Source organism: Orbicella franksi, chromosome 1 (genome assembly GCF_964199315.1).
Source record: "Orbicella franksi chromosome 1, jaOrbFran1.1, whole genome shotgun sequence".
Taxonomy (NCBI): Eukaryota; Metazoa; Cnidaria; class Anthozoa; order Scleractinia; family Merulinidae; genus Orbicella; species Orbicella franksi.
The window spans coordinates 41,922,149-41,945,409 of NC_138145.1; the positions used below are offsets into that span (position 1 = coordinate 41,922,149).

Here is a 23,261-nt window from a genome sequence, read left to right on the forward strand (position 1 = left end):
TCTTTATCCAATGGATCGATCAGTTTCTTTCGAAAGAGTTTTTACAGTAACGGGGCGGACGCTGACATCAATCGATCTTTGAATTTATTACCAGCGCCGCATCGGCAAAATGTTTTATAAATAACGGAACCTCCAAGCATCTATCGTTCTCAATTGGTTTATTGGACTTGAAAGCTCGTAAAAACTGAAATACAACGAGCAGAATAAAGCTATTACTATAAATCTATGCTAATCTAAATGTTCTTAACTCGAGCACACGGGGCGTGCATATACAGAAATCTAAACAACACAAATATCCTTAAGCGTAACAAATCTGCCTTCGATTAAGTGGTATACATTTCGGGGTCTAAATTAAAAGACAAACTACATAACATACCTCTTTCCCCGTCCTATTACAATGGTATCTTCGACGATCCTTCGATCAATGTTCTTCTACATGTGCTTGTAACTTACACGTGTCCGAATGAAAGGTAATGCCGACAACTAATCGATATGTCGCACAAAACAAAGAGATATTGACGGTCACGCAATCACAACAATAAACAGTATTCGCTACATTTAGTTTTCTTGGGGGGTACCCCTTGGGGCATTAAAAGTGTGGATCGAAGCAAAGTAAGCGAACAATACCTCATTCATTCCCATATATTTCAACCGGAGTTTGTAGGCGTATGAAGTTTGTACTACTTGCAAACTTTTTTTAGTCTTTTAATTTCGTGATGACCGATTCCCCCTACAAATCCCAACATTTCCCCATCAGAGTACTTTTAATTAATTAATATACTTTCTGCCGTTTACCAGTAACCTTTTCCTTTCCTTTCTTAAAACTTCTTTCATCTCTTTGCTCTGCAGATTTTGTTTCTAGTGCTTAGTCTATGCTTCCATTCCTTCAGTAGTTGTGATTGGTCTGTTGCATCATCTCATGAATTTGATGAGAATATACAACTTAATAATGAAAGTTCAATGAATTTTTTTCTCTTTGACAGACTTTTTTCTAGTTATTTATTTTGGATTTTGGAAATTGATGAAGTCACGTCATGTGAAAAGGATCTATTTGGAGATTTGAAATAATTCGAGGAAAAAACTCTTTTCGAGCCTGAAACCCTTGCACATGATTTTTGGCAATGCTTTGGTTAAAAACTGTCAAAAGCTATCAACGGATTGAATTATACACCCACCTTTTCTGTATACCAAATAGTCTTTAATTTGAGAGCCCTTGTGCGACTCCAAACGCAAAATATCAGGTCATCGCTTTGGCAGCCATTTTATTCACAATGGTAGAGTAAATGTCGCTCCTCTTAAAGAATACTTTGGTCAGCGAAATTACCACTAAAAGTTTACGGATGACGATAGACCGATCAAGTGACCGACTGCTCATTTGTATAATCTGATTCTGCAATAACTCACTCCAGCTATGCTATCTTTCGTTAAAAAGGAGACTTCACGAAGACGATGAACCCTTGTATTTCAAGGCAATTAGTTGATTTAATTCTGTGGGCTTCAAAGCTAGATCATTCTTGAATAATTATGTTTCAAACGAGAGATCCAAAGACAGACAGCCCCACTGGACATCTTGCCGTGAACCGATAGTTGGCCTTAGTTTGCTTAACTTTGTCGAAGCGATGACTGAAGTAAAACTACATTAGATCTACAGCTTTATTGATGAAACCATTACTTGCTAACTTAGCAGACATACATGTAGAGAATGAAAAGCCTTGCTAATGTCAGTTACAAGGACCAGTTGTATATTTATCTGATGGAGCAATTATCTGCAATGTTCAGTGAGAATAATCAACGCAGCTTCACACCGAGCTAACTTATAACATAATAATTTCCACTGAATTTATTTTTACGTTCGGGGGATTTTTCTTTGGTAGGATTAATTTTTTGGGATTACCAGGACATTTGTGTAACAGTCGACTTTTGAAAAGGGAAACTGTTTTGTGCCCATAACTAATTTTGCTGTCTGCAATACTACCAAAACATGTAGTCTTATTGACATGTATAGTGAATGCTACTTATCAAGCCCTCCCTCAAAAATGCTAGTGCAGTCTGTTATGAGCAATTTGACCTCTAGTGTATAGAAAAGCGAGCTGTATTGGGCACAAATGGTTGTCGACCCCTAAACAGCTGCTGTGCTCCATTCTGAAGCCAACGCTGTGATAATGAATAATAGTCACTTTTTAGTTATGTATCTAAAAAAAGCTCCTACCCCAGCCATGAACTCCATAAATAAATGAAGATAGCCGTCTCTCTCTTCCCTTCCATAATACGATACAATTCTCTCATGTCTTAGGTTCCTCAAAAGACTTATTTCATTTCTGAGCAATGAGTCTCCCTGAGAGGGTTGAAAAAGATATATGATTGTTAAATAATGTTGCATGCTAACTAGTAAACCGATTTTCCTTCCAGAAACACACCTTATCTGATTTCCTTTTCTGACTTATGGCTATTTCCAACCGAAAAGTGGGAGAGAAATCAATTTCGAACATCTAACACTTAAACACATCTTCCTATACTCTTAGCCCACAGGAAAACCTTCCTGAAAAAGTTGCATATTATATCTATGGTTGACCGGCAAGGGACGCTCTACTAAAAGAGATAATATGAGAGAATGACTCATTGTGAAGACAAAAATGTTTACTTGTGTCACGATGGAAACCAAAATTTGATTTACATAACAGTAAAGGAAAACATATTCTGAGCACCGAAACATTAAAAATTGTAGTATAAATTCAGGTGATCCCCAACTTTAATTAAGGAACAGGCCGACAGCAAATGTGAAAAAGACAAAACATTTAAGTGCAGATGAAAGCATAATTGCCACGTTTGATATATCAATATTCTGACTTGGCTCCGAGGCTTTCAGGACAAAATTGGAAATTTTTTAAAGTTTCTTTTGTCCCTGAATTCCCAGAAGGATACTAAGAAATCACCACCAAATATTAATAGAAGTTTGTCCTGAAAGCCTTGGAGCCATGTTAGAATATTGATATATCGAACACTCCTATTCTTAGAGAATGAGAATTTGAAAATAAAGGTAAAAAACTGGACAATAAGAAACATTATTTCAGGACGTATTTAGCTCTTATTAACCGAGCAGAAGGTCTGTATGGGAGAATCTTGACCGAGGTCGTGAGCACAGACCGAATGCAGTGAGGTCTGTACACACGACCGAGGTCAAGATTCTCCCATACAGACCAACTTAGCTCGGTTAATAAGATGTTTATTATATGGCAAAGAAGAAAACTTTAATCATTTAATGTAACTGGTTTGTACTAGCTGACATTTTGCTTGGGAACGGCGATGAGCTTAACTTAAACCGGCCGAAATTTGCTCGTCTTCTCTACTTTTCTTCTCTACTTTTTTTTTTGTCATCAGGCTTTTTGGCACTTCCATAAATGATTGAGAAGAAAATGAAAGAAAATGGTGAACATTTTTGTATTTTAGTTTGCTACTTTTTCAACGCAAAATGAAACCGGTCTAGATGTCAGTCTAGATGGGAAAATATAGACCGCAGTCTATATCGATTTCAGCCAATCAAATTCGTGAATTCGGTAGTTCCCAGTCCTTGTGAGACACAGCCATATAATAAACTGCAATACTAACCATTTCCACTTTCACCATTTTCACTGCCCAGGGAGTTTTGGCACCACTATCTGATGGAAAACATTTGTGCACCTGCAAAACATCGTGATAATCAACTTAAACAAATAATATGCATACAGAGGAATACGGATTTCTTGAACCTCCTGCTAGTTCGAACCAAAACTTACATCCTTTGAATTTGCCTCGAACCTTGACTTCAGGATGGAGTTCCACATTTATACTGGTAAAATGATCATGCTCCCTAGGTGGTCTCATCACTTACATGGTTGCCACAGACATCACTTTTCAAAATTCCCTGACTTTCCCCTCACTTTTCCCTGATAAATATAGCATTTCCCTGACCAAAAAATTACAAAATGTCAGATCTACTAGTGGCTTCTAGAGTGAACTTACAGCCATGCTGTAAGAGAGGTTTTCAAAAATTTTTCCTTCTTCATTCAGGAAAAATATCGTTGAGATCAAAGTGGACCCAAATATTTCCTCCAGCCTAGCTTCAATGCTATTAAATCAGTCCTGTTAATTTTTCAATTTTCCCTCACTTTCCATCAAAATGTCAATTTTTCCTGGTTCAAAATCGAATTACCTGAGTTTTCCCTGACCTTGAATAATTTTTTTTTCCCTGACAATTTCCTGACCTGTGGCAATTACCCTCCTGACCCATGTTAAAGATAGGGTCACTATAGGGTAGAGGGGCTGGTCAACCTTTTTCTGTGTAAAGGACAAGTCAGGACATCTAGAGTATGCCTGAAACCAGGACAGTCAATCTTTGGCTTGGTCAGAAGGGACAATGTTTTTCATATGGATGCTTGGCACATTGGTATAAGATGGCTCAGAGGAGGGGAAAGGGAGGGATGTTATTTTGCTTCATATAAATAGGCCCTTAGAGTGGAGGCATTGAAAAGGAGAATGAAATCAAATTCCAATAATGAAGAATGGAAAAATGGAAGAATGCTTGACCGAGCCTGACTGTAAACAGCCATTCTGCCCACACAAGATATTAGTTATCAAAATTCTAAATTCTTCTTCTTGTTTTGCACTGTGAGTTATAGATTCCCCATTTTTTCTCCTTCGATTTATGGCTGGCATGCTTTGCACTTGGGCCATAAATCAAAAGAGAAAAATCTTGATCTGTAACTTACATGTACAGTACAGACCTCAAACTCGGTTAGTAATGGCCATGAACTAGTGCACAGAAAAGGTCAAAATTACCGTGCAAAAAGCTCCTTTTCCTAGACGTTCTCCTAGAATCCAACTGCAGGGGGATTCACCTGGCCATGAAAAGGAAACTGAACAGGTTAAACTCACTGAAGAAAAAACAGCAGAGACGTTACAATGAAACTAAATCACTTTGCATAAGCAATTTAGTTTGCTTGTTTATTACTGCACTCGTTCTAACCAGCTGGGTATTTTAAGCGGGATACTAATGTGTTTTAAGGTTGGGTAAATTTTAAAATTAAGGGGTAAACTTTAAAAAATTCAGTACTAACAATAAAAATATCTCCAATTAGATCCTTACGTGGTTCTGCTTTATCCACTTTCATTGATTTGGACAATTCTGACTGTTTCATTTCCTTTGCCTCCATTGGGCCTGTGTCATCCTCCTGTATGAATCTAAAAGGTAATAAAAAAATTCTAAAACATCTGTAACTTTAACAGGAATAAAGACTCATATATCAAAAATGTAAGCATGAAGCATGTAAACACATATGCAGTTTAGGAATTGGAGATAATTTGAAGGTGGTTTGTTGTAATCAAGCAACACTAACAATCTACAGGTGTATTATCTCATGGTAGTCTGAATTCATTTGCAGGTGACTAGAAGAGCTTCCATGCCTGTGTTACACTCAATCACTCAATTGATCCTCTTTCTTCCGGATGGAACATAAGCAATCCACTAGTGACTGCCATCTGACCCTATTTTGAGCAGTGCACTTCACTTCCTGCCACGTGAGTTGTCTCTCCTCCAACTCTGCCATTCTTTTGCGCCTCCAGGTGTGATGGGGTCTGCCTCTCTTGCACTTCCCCTGGTTCCATTCTGCGGCCCTCTTGGCTATGCATCCATCTGGTCTCCTCAGCGTGTGGCCAATCCAACCCCAACTCTTTGTCTTATTTCCTGCTCTACTGGTCGCTGCCTGCTTGTCTCCAAAGCTCCTCATTGTGTATTCGTCTAGGCCACCAAATCCTCAGGATGTTCCTCAGGCTCTTATTGATGAATGCTTCCAACTTCTGCTTCAATCCCTTGGTCAGCCGCAAAGTTTCAAAACCATACAGGAGCACAGCCCTCATATTTGACCCAAAGACTCTCAACTTGGTCTTAGTTGTCAGTAACACAGACCCTGTGGGTTCCACTCTATTGCCCTCTTGGCTATGTATCCATCTGGTCTCCTCAGCATGTGGCCAATCCAACCCCAACTCTTTGCCTTATCTCCTGCTCTACTGGTCGCTGCCTGCTGGTCTCCAAAGCTCCTCATTATGTATTCATCTAGGCCACCAAATCCTCAGGATGTTCCTCAGGCTCTTATTGATGAATGCTTGCAACATCTGCTTCAATCCCTTGGTCAGCCACAAAGTTTCAAAACCATACAGAAGCACAGCCCTCACATTTGACCCAAAGACTCTAAACTTGGTCTTAGCTGTCAGTAACGCAGACCCTGTGGGTTCCACTCTATTGCCCTCTTGGCTAGGTATCTGTCTGGTCTCCTCACCATGTGGCCAATCCAACCTCAACTCTTTGTCTTATCTCCTGTTCTACCGGTTGCTGCCTGCTTGTCTCCAAAGCTCCTCATTAGTCAGGTGACACGACTATAAATTTACCCTCGTATTTCCTGTCAAAGCTCAGCCACGTGCAATGGGCAATACCACAGACACGTAATAAAGGCTCAACCTTCTTTCCATGATGTCTAATAAAAAAGTTGATGCCGAAAGGAAAGTGGCTTTCATTAGAGTGAAGAAACATAATTATTACATTTAATTATGTTTTTACTCAAACAGAGTATCAGCTCTTATTTTCATATTTGTGCCATCTCCATTAGTTTTCTCGCTTCTGTGTGTATAGTATATTTGCATGTTGGACAGTAATGTTTGTGTGGTATCGAATAACGTGGTGTCAGATGAATGTGATGTATTCTTGGTTTTCATGGGACACTATTTAAAAAAAAAAAAAACTAGCTTTTCTTCAGAAGTCTTAGGTTTATCAGATACAAGACCCTTTAAGAACTTGATGTTTTACAACGTTTTACAACATTTTAGCTCCGACACCCAATGTAAAGCACATCTCACACAACTCTTCAAAGCATAAAGGTAATTTTTGGTCTGCCATTAAACCCTGAAGTGGCTACAGTGTAAATTGACCGCACAAAATTTCAAGAAAGGCAATAATATCAGGAAAGTTTTTGTCTTAATCAATACAGTGAAACAATAGGTTATGAGGAGCTATATGATATGTTACTGATTGCACTGCCCGCATGGTCATTGGTAAAATTTTCAGAATTGCTCTCGGTAATTTTGTTTTCCTAATGACAACATTCTTGACTTATACCATTCTCTAGCACACAGCCCAGGCACACAGGTAGTACTTTCATATACCTTTTGTTTATTTTGTCTCCATGGCAACTGCCATCTGTGGTGTCTTCTAGTAACTGAGCTATGTACGTTTCAAATATGATCCTTTCAGCTGACAAACTGGGGAGTTCCAATATATATTGTTTTTCTTCGATTTGTGCTGCTACATCAACAAAAGCTTGAAGCATTTCCTGTGATTGCATAGACCTATTGCTGGAAACTCCTACAAAAAGACCAGAAAATTTACAACCTTAACTTAACGTCAGAAGACACTATTTTACTTGACAAGGTAAGTGGTTAATGTAAATGTCGTTACTTGTGTGCTGCTTGATTTCCATCAAGTACAATATACACAACACTCAGAGCAGTAAAGAAAGCCCTTTTACGTCTCTTAAAATGTAAATGAACGCGCTTAGTGACCATTTTGCCTATTGTTTAGCATAGGTTAATCGAGCATGAATTGTACAGGTACTTAGCAACATCTCAAATTTGTTGAAGGTTTCTTGCCAACACTGGCAAATGGCTTTTAATTTTGAGATCATGGGCCTGTATCATTTCTAAACACCAAATAGTATTTTGATGCTGACATTTATTACAATACCATGCAGCCAAATGTCAAAGTGAAGCTAGCTGGAAGGATTTGGCATTTTTTATCACCATAGTAACAAGTTTTTGTTTTCAGTTTTCATACCCTTGTGTACTCTGATAGAAACTTTCATTGAAATACCACACATTGCAGTCAGTGAAAAATTAGTATTGTAATATGTGAATATTGCTTGAAATATTGTGTTTATAGACAAAGTGTTTGGCTACAGCACGCTGGGCAAGCCAACCCCTCGTTCGACCAGCTGACAGGTGAATGCACTGGACTTTGCCATTAGTAACCTTAATTGTTGGTTCAATCGGTGAACACACTGGTTTGACGCAAACTTTATGCTGTTCAATACACAGAACCAGAACAAATAAGTCCAACAAATCAATCAGATCACTTCAGTATTTCATCCTGACCTAAAATCTTGGACAAAATAAATGGAACATTTGGACCACCCCTCCCTCCCCACCAATTTCAACGATACCAAAATGGCACGTTTTTTTGCCCCTTCACACCTTCAAAATTGCTTTGGGCAGGGGTGGGAGTTATTTGTTCCTTTTTATTCTGTCCAAGATTGTCTGAGGTCCACACTGGCGTTACAAGAAGCTATATGGGCTATGCAGATCACATCTGAGCTGTTGTCGCACATTCGATAACCAAGAGAACAAGCCGAAAAAAAATCTAATGAGCTCTGTGCGTGTTTCAAGCTGAATTGAAATAAAATCACATGGTTCATTTTTTTTGGTGTACATGTGTCTTGTCCTTTATTGATAGCCAAGCTCCAGCAGCCTGAAGGGCCACCAAGTGGAGCCCCATACTAATATAGGAAAGAGAAGGAAACCCATGAGTTGATTATCTCATTGTTATCATGGCTAGCGGTATTGCTCGTGGACGCGTAAGCACGACTACAGCGTCACGCAACATGGCGGCCATACTCCAAATAATAGGTTGACAGAGACATGTAGCCTTGGTTTACTGTGTATTTTTTTGATATTGGACATCCATGTAATTATGATCAATTGACACCTGTCAAAACAAGGTATCCGCTGATCAGTACCACATGACCATATCGCAGGCTCAAGTTTACAAATCATCAAGTTCATGTGTATTTTTGAAGTTGACCGCTGACCAAGTGCTGGTTCTTGACTGGATCGCGGGCTCGTGTCAGGTTAACTTGTTGAAAGCAGGGAAGGATTGTTTGGAAGCTGGTTAATGCTAATCCAGGATTTAAAGTTATCCGAATTATAACTTTCTCTTCTATACAAATGTTTTTTGCTGCTTTGTTTTGTGTATATGGACAATATGGTGATTATTAAAACTCAAAGCAGAAGGCCAAACAATATACAGAAAACCTCACCACAAAGTTACAAAACTCAAATCAAAATTCTACCTTTTCCTGGGTTAGCTTAATCGGGCTCTGAAAAACCCAGCCTGGAAGCTACGCTTTTAGGCTGGCCTAAATCTATATATTATGAAAATTGAGTACACATAAGTGCATGTTAAAGTGTTGGCCAAAAGGGAAGTTAGTTCTTTTACCAAGCTGAATATTTTTTTGTTGTTGGTATTGCACATGCCAGAAATAAAAACATTAAACATTGTACATCTCTGATTAAGCTTGCTTTCTTAGTTTTTCAGAATATAATTTTGAATTGCGGTACTTTTAAAAGTACTTTATCGATTGACACATTGATTTTTTGTGGCACCATTGATGAGGTGGTGATACCATGCATGATAAGGTGTACGTAGAGAGAGGGTTTATTGATGAGAGGGAGACAGAGTGAATGGCAGTGCACTGGCATTCTTTCCCAGCAGATTTTACAATGACAAAAAAACTTTTCAACTTACCCGCAGAAAGGGGGAAAAAAAGAAAGAAAAATAGCAGAAGAGGAGAACGGCCTCGAACTCGAGAGAATTCATGCAAGCCACCTTCATCCGCAACTCACGCACTACTCCACTGCGCCACTTAAGCTTGAAGCTTTCAGTCCTTTATTTTTAAGGGCTTAACTTTTTTCAGTTATTGGATATTTGTTTATTGAAGTACTTTCTTTCTGTACAATAGTTTTCTTTATAGAAAAAGAGTCTTACATGATTTTTATCTGCGTTGAAATAAAATGCAACAATTTACAGGTTTTTATTGACAATTTTTTACGGTTTAGCGCGGTTTTGTAGCAGGGCAGTAAAATAAAAGGCATAGTTCAGTTTATATTTCCTTGATCCCCAAAATTGTGAAAAACCGTTTTAAACTGTCCAAAAACCAACCTTACATCGTAGGAAATATGTTGCAAACTGTCACTAAAACATGCAAGCATTGTTTTAACATAGTACAAGTGCCTGTAGAGAACGGTAGCTTTATTATTTCTCAGTCTTTAAGGTGATCCCTTACTACTGCATTGCGCATCCCTGCTGTGCATGATTTTCACGTCATTAGCGCGCGCACATGACAGCGTGCGCATACAAAACGTAAGAGATTTCCCTCAAACTAAGCTCAATAGCGAAATAAATGCTCCTTTTCTCTTAAATGAGCATGGTGACCCCCGATTTTTTTTTTCAGGTATTTGCTAAGAACAGTTTAATAAAGAACATATTTGAAGGAGAAAAAAAGTTTGATAGTAGAACATGATTTTTTTTTTTGGAAAATAGTTCTGTTCTGGGTATATTTTGGCCAAGGCAAGGACTTCAAGCTAACCACAGAATTGTCCGAAAAAGTGCAATATACCCACAACCAGGCAATCAAAAATGGCTAAAATGAAGCAATACCGCTTATGTGAATAAAAGATACTTTACTTTCAAGGTAAAATTTTGTGTCTTTCAAGTAACCAAGACTTAATTCTGTATGAAGGTGATTCAAATTTTTAATGCACAACCAGTAAAAATACCCCATTTTAAGAGCTTGCTGACGCGTAAACAAGCACGGAGATCCCATTTTTTATTGCATTTTTTTAATGTTCGTATCATGAATGTTACCTATGCCAAGTCTCAAAAAAAGTTTCAGAGTAGAACAATTTCAAGGTAATTACCTTCATGTGAGGTTTGAAGTTCTTTTTTAGAATTTCTATTGAAGCTCAGGCTTCGTCTGGTATTCTTTTTCTCGATGGCATATTTGCACTAAGCTTTCTGAGCACTAATATGTTTCGTTATTATTCTGAGTACTGTTCTAGAAAGTTGGGGTTAGAGTAACGATTTTTTTTTCCATTATTACTAAAATAATTGTAGTACCTAAACATAGCTTATCAGCACTACCATTAAGCTCTGAAGTGCGTGACCGTGACAGAGACCACTTCCTTGTATTGCCGATAAATGCGTTGACAAATTAGTTTCTAATTACTGGCTGCCTTTGTCTTGTCACGTTGAAACCTTATATACAATCTGCGACAAAATAAATGGAACATTTGGACAACCCCTCCCCCCAATTTCAATGATGCCAAAATGGCACATTTTTGCACCTTCACCACTGCCTTGTGGGGGATGGGGGTTTATTGTTCCTTTTATACTGTCTAAGATTGTAGCATGTGATTACAAGTTCGCAGAGTAAAATGCATTCACGTGAAACAAACACAAAGATTGTACGGTCCCATGGGATACGGGAAACTTTACAAAAATAATTTTAATTTTCACAACAATGAAAAAAAAGAAATTCAGCCGAAATTTCCTTGTGGTCTGCTACAGACATCCCATGTAAATTTATGACTGGTTCTCAGCATTGAACAGTAAGACAATTAAACTCACCAGAAAGAAGAATGCTCTTTGTGTCTTTCTTTTTCCCCTGTTTTTGCACCTTTTTACCAAACATTTTAAAAAACTTCCCCATTTTATCGGGATCAGACATTAAGATCTCCCACTTTTCTTCCTCTTTTTCCTGTGGATCCACATACGTAAATGAGGTTTCCCCCAGGTAATTTCCCTCTTCTGTGGTGACTATGACGGAGACAACTCCTGGCTTCTTCTCAGCTGATAGCAAGTTAGATTTATAAATGTGTTATTATACTGTAAGATCATTAATCGCTTACTATCTCTAGGTAACAGGGACTGAAATTCATGGTTCTACAGCTATAGTCGAACCTCTGGTTGCAACCACCTCTTTAAGCAACCACCTCTCCTCAGTGACCAGTTTTCCAAAATACCAAAAGTTTCCAAGTCAAATCACTACAATTATTTGGAATCTCTTGTAAGCAACCACTTCTTGTAGGTGATCGCGTCCACTTTTAGAGCTAAAAGTTTGAAATTTTCTTTTGTTTTTAACCTCCCCTAAGCAGCCACTTTACAGATAATAGAGCAGAAATTGAATAAGGTTTTGTAACATTATCATATTTCTGAGTTGTATAAGATACATAAATATTTCAATGGGAGAACGGATTTTTTTCTCAAAATTGTCTCTCCATATGAATTAAACATTGCATTGGCATTGGTGCTTGGGGTAAGTTTCTGCAGTGACCATATTCTAATGAGGCAAAATTTTGACCCAATATTGTCTTAACCCTCATAAGCGAACACCTCCCGTCAGCACTTACGGAAGGTTCGACTGTACTATCAAATTGTATCTGGTCTTGTTATAGTGAATTATGTCAATGATTGGATATAAAACAAGCAATTATTTCTTGTTGGCTTTGTACCATGGCTTTAGAAATGATTGTGAACTTTAAAATGAGAGTTCACTGTGTATGTAAGACACTTTACTGTACAGAAGCAACATTCAGAATGCAAATTTCCAATCCTTCAACAGCCTGGTATAACCACTTACTCAACGGGTTATTTCCAAGTACCTATATGTAGGTTCAAATTTTGTTTTATTCATATAACCTAAATCAAACTACAGAATAATTGATAACACTTTGATAACTCACGCGCAGGTGGAATATTCAATCCAAAAAAAATGTTTTTATTTCCAAACCGGCTCAGCTCAACCGGTTTTGAGTTTCCAAATCTAGCCAAGCCAGACCTCACTCCGTCAGGCAGTCCTAAATGAAACTTCAGATCAAAATGTCCTCCACCCTGGTCAAGAAACAGGTTAAAATAGACTGTGTTTTCAATAGCATTACAGTGCACAATGCTTAGTCTGTTTAGTATGTATGCCCCCCCCTGCCACATTCATTTAGAGTAAGGAATTTTTAAGCCCCCTCCCTATCTTCAAAGCCCCTCCTTCCCTCCCCTCCCCTCCTTCTACTGCCTTTCCTTCGCAACAAAAACAATTGAAAGGCCGCGTGCAAGAACGTCCCCTAGATTTTTTGGCCATTTTGAAAGTGTTCAAAAATAGCTGAATTTTGGCATGTAGGCTTGGTTGTACCTCAGAAACATTGCTCTGGATTTTTTTTGGCTGGGGCGCTCTTCGTTCTCGAGAAATAACGTATGCAAAAAGCTCAGTTTTCCAAGCGGCATCTTTTGGAGATCTTTTGTTGAACAAAAAACAAAAGAAACCTTATTATTTTGTTGAACAGCAAACAGGCAGACTGTTTATAGTGTATTCCACTGAATCTTAGCTGTCTTAAAGTCAAAGGAAAATAGTATATAGAGCGGAAATCTGGGAACAGATTGTTTACATCGGTTATTGTGACGTAAACACAACACGTGAATCGATCGAGCGGCAAACGAAATACCATGGAACGAAAAAGAGATGTGCCGCATTAGAACTCTGTCAACTAGTATCTTAAGCATAGTGTTAAAGTACCTTGTGTGCCTGCCTGGTGGTTGAGAGGCATCATAAAGCCTCGATAAACCCGTAAGTCATCAGCACGTTTTAAAGAATCAAAATGTGTTCTGAAACTTCGAAGGTAGCTGATATACCGTAATGGTGTTATCGGCGTTCGAAGTCAGATTGAGCCAGGCAGCAAAGTCCAAGAGCAGTTCTTGCCCAAGGAAAATACCCTCTCATGAGTTGTGGCCCATTTGCCAAGCGTTGCTAGTGTCAAAGTTTGGAAAGCGAGAACTGGTTTTAGGGTGATAAAATTTCTCTTGCATCAACCGCCATGTTTTCCCGCGCACGAGGTGTAAAGAGCCTTCCCGGCATGCATTGCGATCACGTTCTGCTCGCGTTTCTCGAACTGGTAACTAGATTGTTTCGGCTTTTTTCATTTAAAGGTAATAATGGCCAACAAGTAGCGATCGATTGTAACATAGATCTGTGATCCAGGTTGCGTTGATTTTATTTCATATCGGCATGATTTGTAGTGTTTTGAACTTCTGGGATCAGCGGACATGCAGATGTATGGAGACCCGTACGTTGCGCAGACGGGTTAATTTGTTAATCTGTTAGGCGGTGCGTGACATAAAGCTACGATCGCGTTTGTCTAAAAATATGTATTTATCTCGTGATTTTTAGCCATTTAAGACGTTGCTTTATTTAGAAAAGTGCTTATTTGATGTTTATTTGTTCAGTGCAGATAATCATTGTCCCAGATAACCAAAGTAAGTTCCAGATGTTAACACTATTTTCCGGCCGCCATATTTTACCTATTTAAACCTGAAATCAACATTTTTGAGCTTATACGTTGCGTGAAATTAACATTTTGCTGTTTTCTAAGGGAAATCAACATCCCTTCCGTCCCGCGTTACGTGAAATCAACATTTTTACCTGTTTAGACCTGAAATTAACAATTTTTAGCTTATAAGTTGCGTGAAATTAACATTTTGCTGTTTTCTAAGTGAAATCAACATCCTTGCTGTCACGCGTTAACGTGAAATCAGCATTTTTACCTATTTAGACCTGAAATCAACATTTTTGAGCTTATACGCTGCGTGAAATTAACATTTTGCTGTTTTCTAAGTGAAATCAACATCCTTGCCATCACGCGTTAACGTGAAATCAGCATTTTTACCTATTTAGACCTGAAATCAACATTTTTGAGCTTATACGCAGTGTGAAATCAACATTTTGCTGTTTCCTAAGTGAAATCAACATCCTTGCCGTCACGCGTTAACGTGAAATCAGCATTTTTACCTATTTAGACCTGAAATCAACATTTTTGAGCTTATACGTTGCGTGAAATTAACATTTTGCTGTTTTCTAAGTGAAATCAACATCCTTGCCGTTACGCGTTAACGTGAAATCAGCATTTTTACCTATTTAGACCTGAAATCAACATTTTTGAGTTTATACGCTGCGTAAAATTAACATTTTGCTGTTTTCTAAGTGAAATCAACATACCTACCGTCACGGGTTAACATGAAATCAACATTTAAACCTTTTTTGACCTAAAATCAACATTTTTGAGCTTTTACGTTGCGTAAAATTGACATTTTGCTGCTTTCTAAGAGAAATCAACATCCTTGCCGTCGCGCGTTAACATGAGTCAACATTTTAAGCACTTTTGACCTGAAATCAACAAATTTGAGCTTATGTAAGCTGCGTGAAATTGACATTTTGCTGGTTTCTAAGTAAAATCAAAGTCCTTGCGGTCGCGGCGGGCCGATCCTTTGTTATAATAAACCGAGGCGAGACTTTGACTTATAACAAAGGCTTGGCTTGGCTATTATAACAAAGGATCGGCTCTGTTTATCATAACAAAGGCCCGGCTTCGTTTATTTGAAGGACTCGGCGGGAAAAGGACGTCAGGTATTTTAATCAAAGGTGAACTTTGTCGAAAACGCTCCAAATTTCGCATGCAGTTTCGTTCAGGTATGTTAAGCAATGTCCCGTAGTTTTCGCGCTAAAGTTCGCTTCGTTCTCGAGATATTGCGTATGCAATAAACCACTCGGTTTTTCCAACCTGTGTGCCTTTTTTGCATACGTTATTTCTCGAGAACGAAAAGCAACCCAGCGAAAAAAACTTCAGAGCAATGTTTCTCAGGTGAAACGAAGCCCACATGCCAAAATTCAGCTAGTTTTAAGCACTTTCAAAAATGGCCGAAAAATCTAGGGGACGTTCTTGCACGCGGCCTTTCAATTACACAATAGTGTGTATCAATGATGTACAGTTGCACCCCACCCTAGGGCCATGAGGTATTTACAGTTACATGTACCTTGTGATTACAGCCACTTTATTCTGACCTGAACAAAAGCTCAGTCAGTCATCTTATTTAAGAAAACACCTTTGACGCAACCAATACAACCAGATTATACAATCAATACAACCAGATTACTGCATCATGCCAGTGGGCAGATTTATGGAGTTCTACTATGTACTGGTCTGAGCACAAATTTAAATAGTACAGTGTTTGAAAGCTTTGGGAGAATTATGCAGTCAAATCATGAATGATTTAGCAAACGATAAAAGCAAAATACATAACTTAACTGTGATTTCTTAACTTCAAAATTTTACAGAATGATACATAAACGACCTAAGAAACTTACCTCTAGAAACTTCTCTGGTGGATCAATGTCAACTTGTTTGTTCTGTCGCCCATCATTATTCTGAGGCAACTGCATTCGTAGTTTATCCTCTGACAGAAGTTCTACATCAGGAAAGAAATAGATGATAAGTGAAAGTCTTAAACAGCAGGAGTGAATTTCCTCTAAACCCACACAAAAATTTGAACTTAACTGTGGTGATAATATTTATTATACTAATTAAGCCTGAAACCTCTCATGATCATGATGCATTATTGGATATTATTATATCAACACAGGAGCCCAAGGGCTCCTGAAAAACACGAGTGTTTTACTGGAAAATAAACCACTCGTAAAATTCATACGAAACCACACTTGGGGACTTGAGTAGCGTATTTTCCATATCTTCACTAGATAGATAGATATTGGTGACTTCACTGCTATCATATTTCAATGACCCTTATGCTGCACTTAAATTTGTTGGTGTATGATTGAAACATCTTCGGATCTTCCTCAAAAGTCTTCGGCAATCTTTGATAATCTTTGGAAATCATCAGTAATCTTCAGTAGTCTTTGGAAATTTTGGAAACATCCATTTGGCCTTCGGAAAATTTTTGGAGGATCTTTAGAGATCTTCCTTTAGTTGTAGGAAATCTTCAGAAAATCGTTAAAAATGTCATTATCAGATGAGTATGTTTATATAATATACAAAATGATACATGGTTGCTTGTAGATATGGAATTTCTCTTCTTGTGTTCAAGTTTTTACCTCATGAGTGTCAGTGCAGCGAATGAGTGAGATATCGAGTTGAACACGAAAAGAGATATTCCTTATCTATACGTGTCCATGTATTACCCTCTATATAATGCATAGGACCTCAGGATTGGGCATATTTTGGGGGAAAGGCACGAGACGAAGTAGATAATAGTTATCCAGATCGTTTAAATCATAAATCATAAATCATTCACCGACTCATGTCCTACACAATTGTAGTGTTTCATTGCCAACTGAAGAAGCTGACAGCCAGTCCAGCTCACTTGAAACCCAATTCAAGTTTATTAAGGTACAAATAGCCTTGCTATTGTTCCTACCCCGTGTCAAGTAACTTCCGTCGACTTTTCTTTTCACACCAGTTGGACACCTGAGTGACTTCTGATGTTGATGTGGCTACGAAAAAAAGGATGTGTTAGCCAATGTTAATGCTCTTTACCACAAAGATCTTTTCGCTGTTTCTGCACCGAGTGTACTTGGGAACGGCCTACCAGATTATTTGAGACTTGCAGTGTACCTGTCTTCTTTTCAGCGTAATCATAACACTTTTTTTGCTTCACTAGTGTTTTTACATTTGCATTCTTAGCTTTTTTGGAAGCTTTTACCTCGTTTTATACTTCGTCTTTTTTAAAATAGTTCTTAAGTTGTGATATAAAGCTTTTTAGTTTTTAGTTTGTAATGCTGCTCCACTGAAGTAAGTTACAAAACTGGAATTAAAACCTAGATCCTTTTTTGTGGAACAACTCTGTACAACTTTGTACAAATTACACAGTTTCCGAATAGGTGTAGCAACTTGGGCTGCTGCCAAAGGTTTTTCAGACTTACAGATTCGCCAGTTGGGCCGATAGAAATCTAATGCATTTTTAAAGTATATTTGTGTACCCAGTCTTTTAACTCACGTAGGCTATTCTTAATTCTGGACCACACGCAGGTGCTGTGGCCATTCATAAGTTTAACACTTAAACACCGGTCTCTTTTCCGGTCAAAAGCCTTCAAGTGGGGCGGGCCTCCATTCTGGAAGCTCGTAGCCTTTTTTCTCATGCCCTCACCTTTGCAAGAACTTTACAAATAATACAATGTAATTTGTTAATGTATTTCATATTAGTTTTAATCAATAAATCAGCCTATGGCCAAAATTTATACCAACAACGACTTGTCTGGTTTCGATTTATTGCAGCACTCTAGCAAACAAAGCTCGACTGTTGACCTAAAAAATTGACATACGTACAGCTTCATAGTTATAATTTTGGAAACAAGGGAAGAAAACATAAATAGCTTTTAAGTTGTGATATAAAGTTTTTTAGTTTTTAGTTTGTAATGCCGCTCCACTGAAGTAAGTTACAAAACTGGAATTTAAACCTGATAAAGCTCACAATCTCAAATTGTGGTATTGACTGTATTAACAGCAACAATTTGTTATAATATTGATAATGCTCATATTGAGGTCATTTTAAACTATCAGTTTTATAAATCTTGTTATTTCAATGCATTCTTCAATGCTATTTACAGCACTGCACTGTAATGACTAAAGGTAAGTCTGAAAAGTGTGCAGGTCTGGTTTCCACCTTATATCAGTTTAATATGCGAGTAATTTGTAGGACTTCTGTGAGTCAACATTAAATTACTTTTAACAATGACAAAAATTTAGTAGATCCTTTATTACGATTAAAATGAATTTTACCATTGGGTTGAAATTAATTTTTGACATTAATTTTCCTTACGAAGTTAGACAAGTTAGATGCTGCCTCAATCGAGTAGATGGATGAGCAGCATCTGGTAATGAAGCACCATTGAGGGATTTTGGTGGTTCGAGTCACATTGGGTATTCACTGCTGGTAACATATTAAAAACACCAGTGTGTTTAACCACTTTTCCAAACGCCAAACTAAGAAAGATTTAAAAATACAAAATGTAGCAGCTAGGGCAAAATAAGCAATACGATTTACCTCTTGTTGTTTATGCATTCCACTTGTGGTTGCGACTTGCACAGCAGACCCACTGGCACTTCCATCTACTGTGGGTTGTGACTTCACAGGAGGAACAGGGGTGTTACCGAGGTGAGGACCTAGAATTGCAGTGTTTGCCTTGACAAAAGGCGCTGTTGGTTGATGTTGCATCAAAGTTGACCCACTTGGAGCCACGATGAGAGATGCTTCATGGACCGTAGTGCCAAAAGTATCTAAAAAATATCCATAAACTCATCAGCATTTTGGATACTCTATCTTTTATGATGACAGGGATAGTGGAATTGAAATTCCTGAAGCATGGATGCCCACAATCAAAAAACACAACAACAGGACAATGGTACAAGAACGGACCACTGAGGGAGCAGCTAATCGTTGGAACAATGGAACAATAGGAGGATCGAAATGCACCAATCCCAGCCGACCTTTGTGATATAAATGATACCGTGCAATCAGTCGACCTTATCACCTGAAGAAGACTAGCAGTAAGCAGTCAAAACGTCGCGATCTACATCTAAAGTGACTACATCGCGTGACAAACGATAATACACTTTATTATTGCATCTACCACGATGAATAACAACAACCTTTTCCTTGATATTGTTTTCTTATAAATCAGTATGTCAAACTACAATAATTTTAATTTTAACACCAACCAAATAATTTGTGTTTCTTCTAACTGAGGAAGAAATCAAATAAAATTTTTCACACTTCAGGAATCAATTCAAAATGTAATAATACTGTTACCGTAGACTACTTGAGGCTGTGATAGGAAATATTAATTGTATAACGGTGTAATACCGGCAGACATGTCTAAAAAATGTGGAGACATTTTAAGAATCTTGGATGAAATTTCAAGTGAAAAGTTACATTCAATTTGTAAAAAGTGAAAAACCTCAAAAAGAATTACTCATTTCAAACTTCAAACCCCATTTTATTTAAAAATAACTTTGTACCAACTTAAATTTAACTGTATTTTAAACCCTAGTAGTTATTAAATAACTACTAGGGTTTAAAATATAGTTAAATCACGTCAGAAAACTGAAGCTAAATGTTGTTTGAACTGCACTTTCAATGTAGAATTCACCTCAGTAATCACAGTATGCATGCATCTAAACACTGGACATACTGGATGGGAACATGACAACTCCAAGAAGTCACTGAGAAACAATTTGAGCTGGTCAGAAGTAATGTTTATTTTGTGGATTAGTAACAATGTGTCCGGCCTTCACAGCAGGGTTTGTTACAGTTACATGTGATAATTAATCAGAGAACTCAAATCTGTTTGAATATGCTCTTTTTTACATACAATTTTGATAATAATAAATAATGATTACTAATTTACCAGGTATTTTTGATGGACTTTTAGCACCACTTGAGAAGTTAACACATTGACCAACCTACAAGCAAAATCAAAACAAAAGATGGCATTGTTGTTAAGTTTGTCACAACTTTACATACGTATACTGATATCAGAAGGCTGGTGAAGCTTTTGTTTAAACCATTACTGAATAACCAAAATAAAACAATAACAATAAACATATAGCAATACCGTAGCCATTACTTTCAGATTTAGCAGGCAAAAAGGGGCCCATTACAGACTTAACGGGTAGCAGTTACTTTCGGATGGTTAAAAAGCGTTATACAGTAACTGCCATTTCAGACAGGGCCAACGCATAACAAAAGAAATTAAATGTTCCATTTATGTAAGTTTCCAAATACCCACATAAACAAAGCAGACTGTCTAGACGAAAAAAGGCCCTAAACCGGTTGGTACCGTAGGGCCAATCGAATGAATAATGGTCTCATTATATTGCAATGCAACCCTATGCCTCCAATATATCACTGGACTCTGCTGCTAGACAAATATAGTTTATAAATCAGAGTTTCACTGAAAAATTCAGTCAAGTTCGGAATAAACAGTTAAAAGCACAGATAGCTCTTCAAGTCAATGTTCAGTCCTGCAGTCAGGCAGAGACTCTCTTTCAGTGACTTCTTCAAAGAGCCGCTACTTTCGGGTGGGCTGCTCCTTTCAGGGGTACCATTACTTTCAGAGTTCAATGGGGAGGGAAAAAATTAATGTTACTTTCAGGAGCTGTTATTTTCGGGGGGGGCATTACTTTCGGAATTCTACGGTATCATCATAAAGTGAAATATATTAGGAAACACTACACTTTACAATAAATTATTTATGCCAGTAATTACGCCAAAAAGCATAAAACAAGCATATTCATTTCCCTCACTGTTTCTTATTTTTATTGCAACTCACTTGCCCACAGTTCTCTGACAGTGCTGGACCAATGCTAGATACCAATTTTTGGATGTCTTGCAGATCTCCTAAATGATACAAGAAAATCATATACATCACAGTAATCATACATCAGATCAGTAAGACTCTCTCCACTCAATGAAAAACACTCCATCACAAATATAAGTGAAGGGGAAAAAAGGACCTTTGAGATAGCAGAGCTCAAAGTTTTTGTAATAAAACCAATGGCAAGTAATTCTTCAGGATATACAGCTGTAGTGTCAGCTCTCTGGCTGGCTGTTGCTCAGTCTGAAGTGAATGTGGATTATTGCCATGGTCATGGTCCATACCCAGTCAACCCCTGTAAGGCAGCATCATATATAATATCATAATCCACCGTAGGAAAAAAGATGGCGGATGTACATTTTACCACAAGGCCTTGTGAACCTAACACAGCCTATAAGGCACATTAAGAAAACCAAATTTTTACAATATATGTCCCTGTACTAAGGACATTAAGTAGCCTAGGTTTGAAGATTGTATAACATTTCTGTGCATGTTTCTGAAAGTTGTTAAGGTTTTTTTCGTGCGCTAAGAACTATGGGTAAATGTACCAGTCGCCATCTTTTTTCCTACAGAGGAATACACCTGATCATGAAATTTATAAGGGATAACAGTCAAAATGTATGCAGGTGGAGTGGGCTATTTAGTCAGTGTGGTGGACTCTGGATTGAATGGCCCAGGCTTAAGCCTTTCTAAGGGACATTGTGTTGTGTTCTTGGGCAAAACACTTTATTCTCATTAAGTGCCTCTCCCTGTACTCAGGAGTATAAATGGGTACCACCAGTTTGCTGGGGCAACCTAACCCAATACTTGGGGCATATTTACATTTCTTGAGCTACAAGAGGCATCCCATCCAGGGGGAGTAGTGCATAGCATTCCAAGCGGCTTGGCATGTTAAAGAAAACAGCCCTTGCAAGATAACTTTAAGAATTCCTAGGAGTTCCTAGGAATTTCCTAACAATTCCTAGGAAAATATTCCTAGGAATTCCTAGGAATTCCTAGGAATCCACGGTGTGAATTTTCACGGTAATTCGGACTCAGAATTCCTAGGAATTCCAAGTTTACATAGAGCTGACTTGGAATTCCTAGGAATTCCTAGGAATTCCAACTGAAATATACTCACCTTGAAAATTCCTTAAAATTCCCAAAAAATTGCTAGGAATTTCTGAGAATAACTTGGAATTTGTAAGGATTTTTTGAGAATAGGTTGGAATTTTTTGGGAAATCTGAGAAGAACTGGGAATTTTGTATCATTTGTAGGCCAGGCAAAATTTTGATGATTTAAATGCCTCAGGCGTTAAAATAACAAATAAAGTCACTGATATCACATCAAACAGGTTTTAAATCAAAGGTTTATTTCATTGGCTTTCACAAATTTAAACATAAGAATAATTATCCTGTTTCTTTCTCATTACATCAAGAATCAAAAGTAAAACTGAAAACAGATATGAAGGTCAAACTGTTACATGTTTGATAAAAAGAGAACTTTTTCAGATAATTTACTTACTTTTTTGGTTTACAAATCCAACAAATTTCCATACACAAGATTTTAGCTTAAATTATTGTTATTATGTTTACAATTATTGTTATTATGTGAACATAATGTGTATCAACAACTCTTGCACTGGAGGATATATATCACGGTTTTTAGCCAAATTTAGACATTAGAAATATTAAAAAAGACACTTAAAACATTAAAGGAACATGATTTAAATAATAGAGTGAACACAAAAGAATACAGTGTGGGGCCCAGTTCTCGGCCACTTTTTGTTCAGCATTTATTTTTTGCGCCACAAATGAATCTGAATAAAAAGCAATTGCTTCAAAAGGTAGCTTGATTCCTTGTCTTCCATTCTGCCAAGTTCTGTTTCGTCCTGCCAAGTTTTTCTGTGAGCATGTCGAGGTGATGCAAAGGTAGGTAGGTGAATTTGGTTTCCCCGAAAACGTGTTTGTTCACGGCTACTAGAATTACAGGGTTTAATTCAAGTTGATATTTTGTCCGTCTAGAAAGCCCAAATGAGCCAATTCTTGGCATAAAGGACGTAGAGTGATAAAGCTATCTGTTAAATGTAAACTTTTCCTGGCCTGTTTAATTCTTTGACCTAAATTCACTCCTCAATATTTCTTTCGTACTTTTGGGTATTTGCCTATTCTCGGCCACCCTGTTCGCCTTCAACACTAAAAGCACTCATAGTT

The 23,261-nt window shown here is 37.7% G+C and overlaps 1 protein-coding gene and 1 long non-coding RNA gene across 2 annotated transcripts in view; one reads left to right on the forward strand and one right to left on the reverse strand.

The window, feature by feature from the left end:
• Positions 1-5,762, reverse strand: part of LOC145464546 (mitogen-activated protein kinase kinase kinase 3-like) — a 31,965-nt gene extending 26,203 nt beyond the window's left edge. The window contains exons 1-4 of the mRNA XM_081448478.1: positions 5,575-5,762; positions 5,094-5,217; positions 3,607-3,678; positions 2,210-2,335 (exon numbers count right to left, since the gene is read on the reverse strand). Coding sequence (XP_081304604.1) covers positions 2,210-2,335; positions 3,607-3,678; positions 5,094-5,217; positions 5,575-5,762 — 510 coding nt within the window. The remainder of the gene's footprint in view (positions 1-2,209; positions 2,336-3,606; positions 3,679-5,093; positions 5,218-5,574) is intronic.
• Positions 1-23,261, forward strand: part of LOC145482393 (uncharacterized) — a 145,719-nt gene that overhangs the window by 84,652 nt on the left and 37,806 nt on the right. The window lies entirely within an intron of this gene.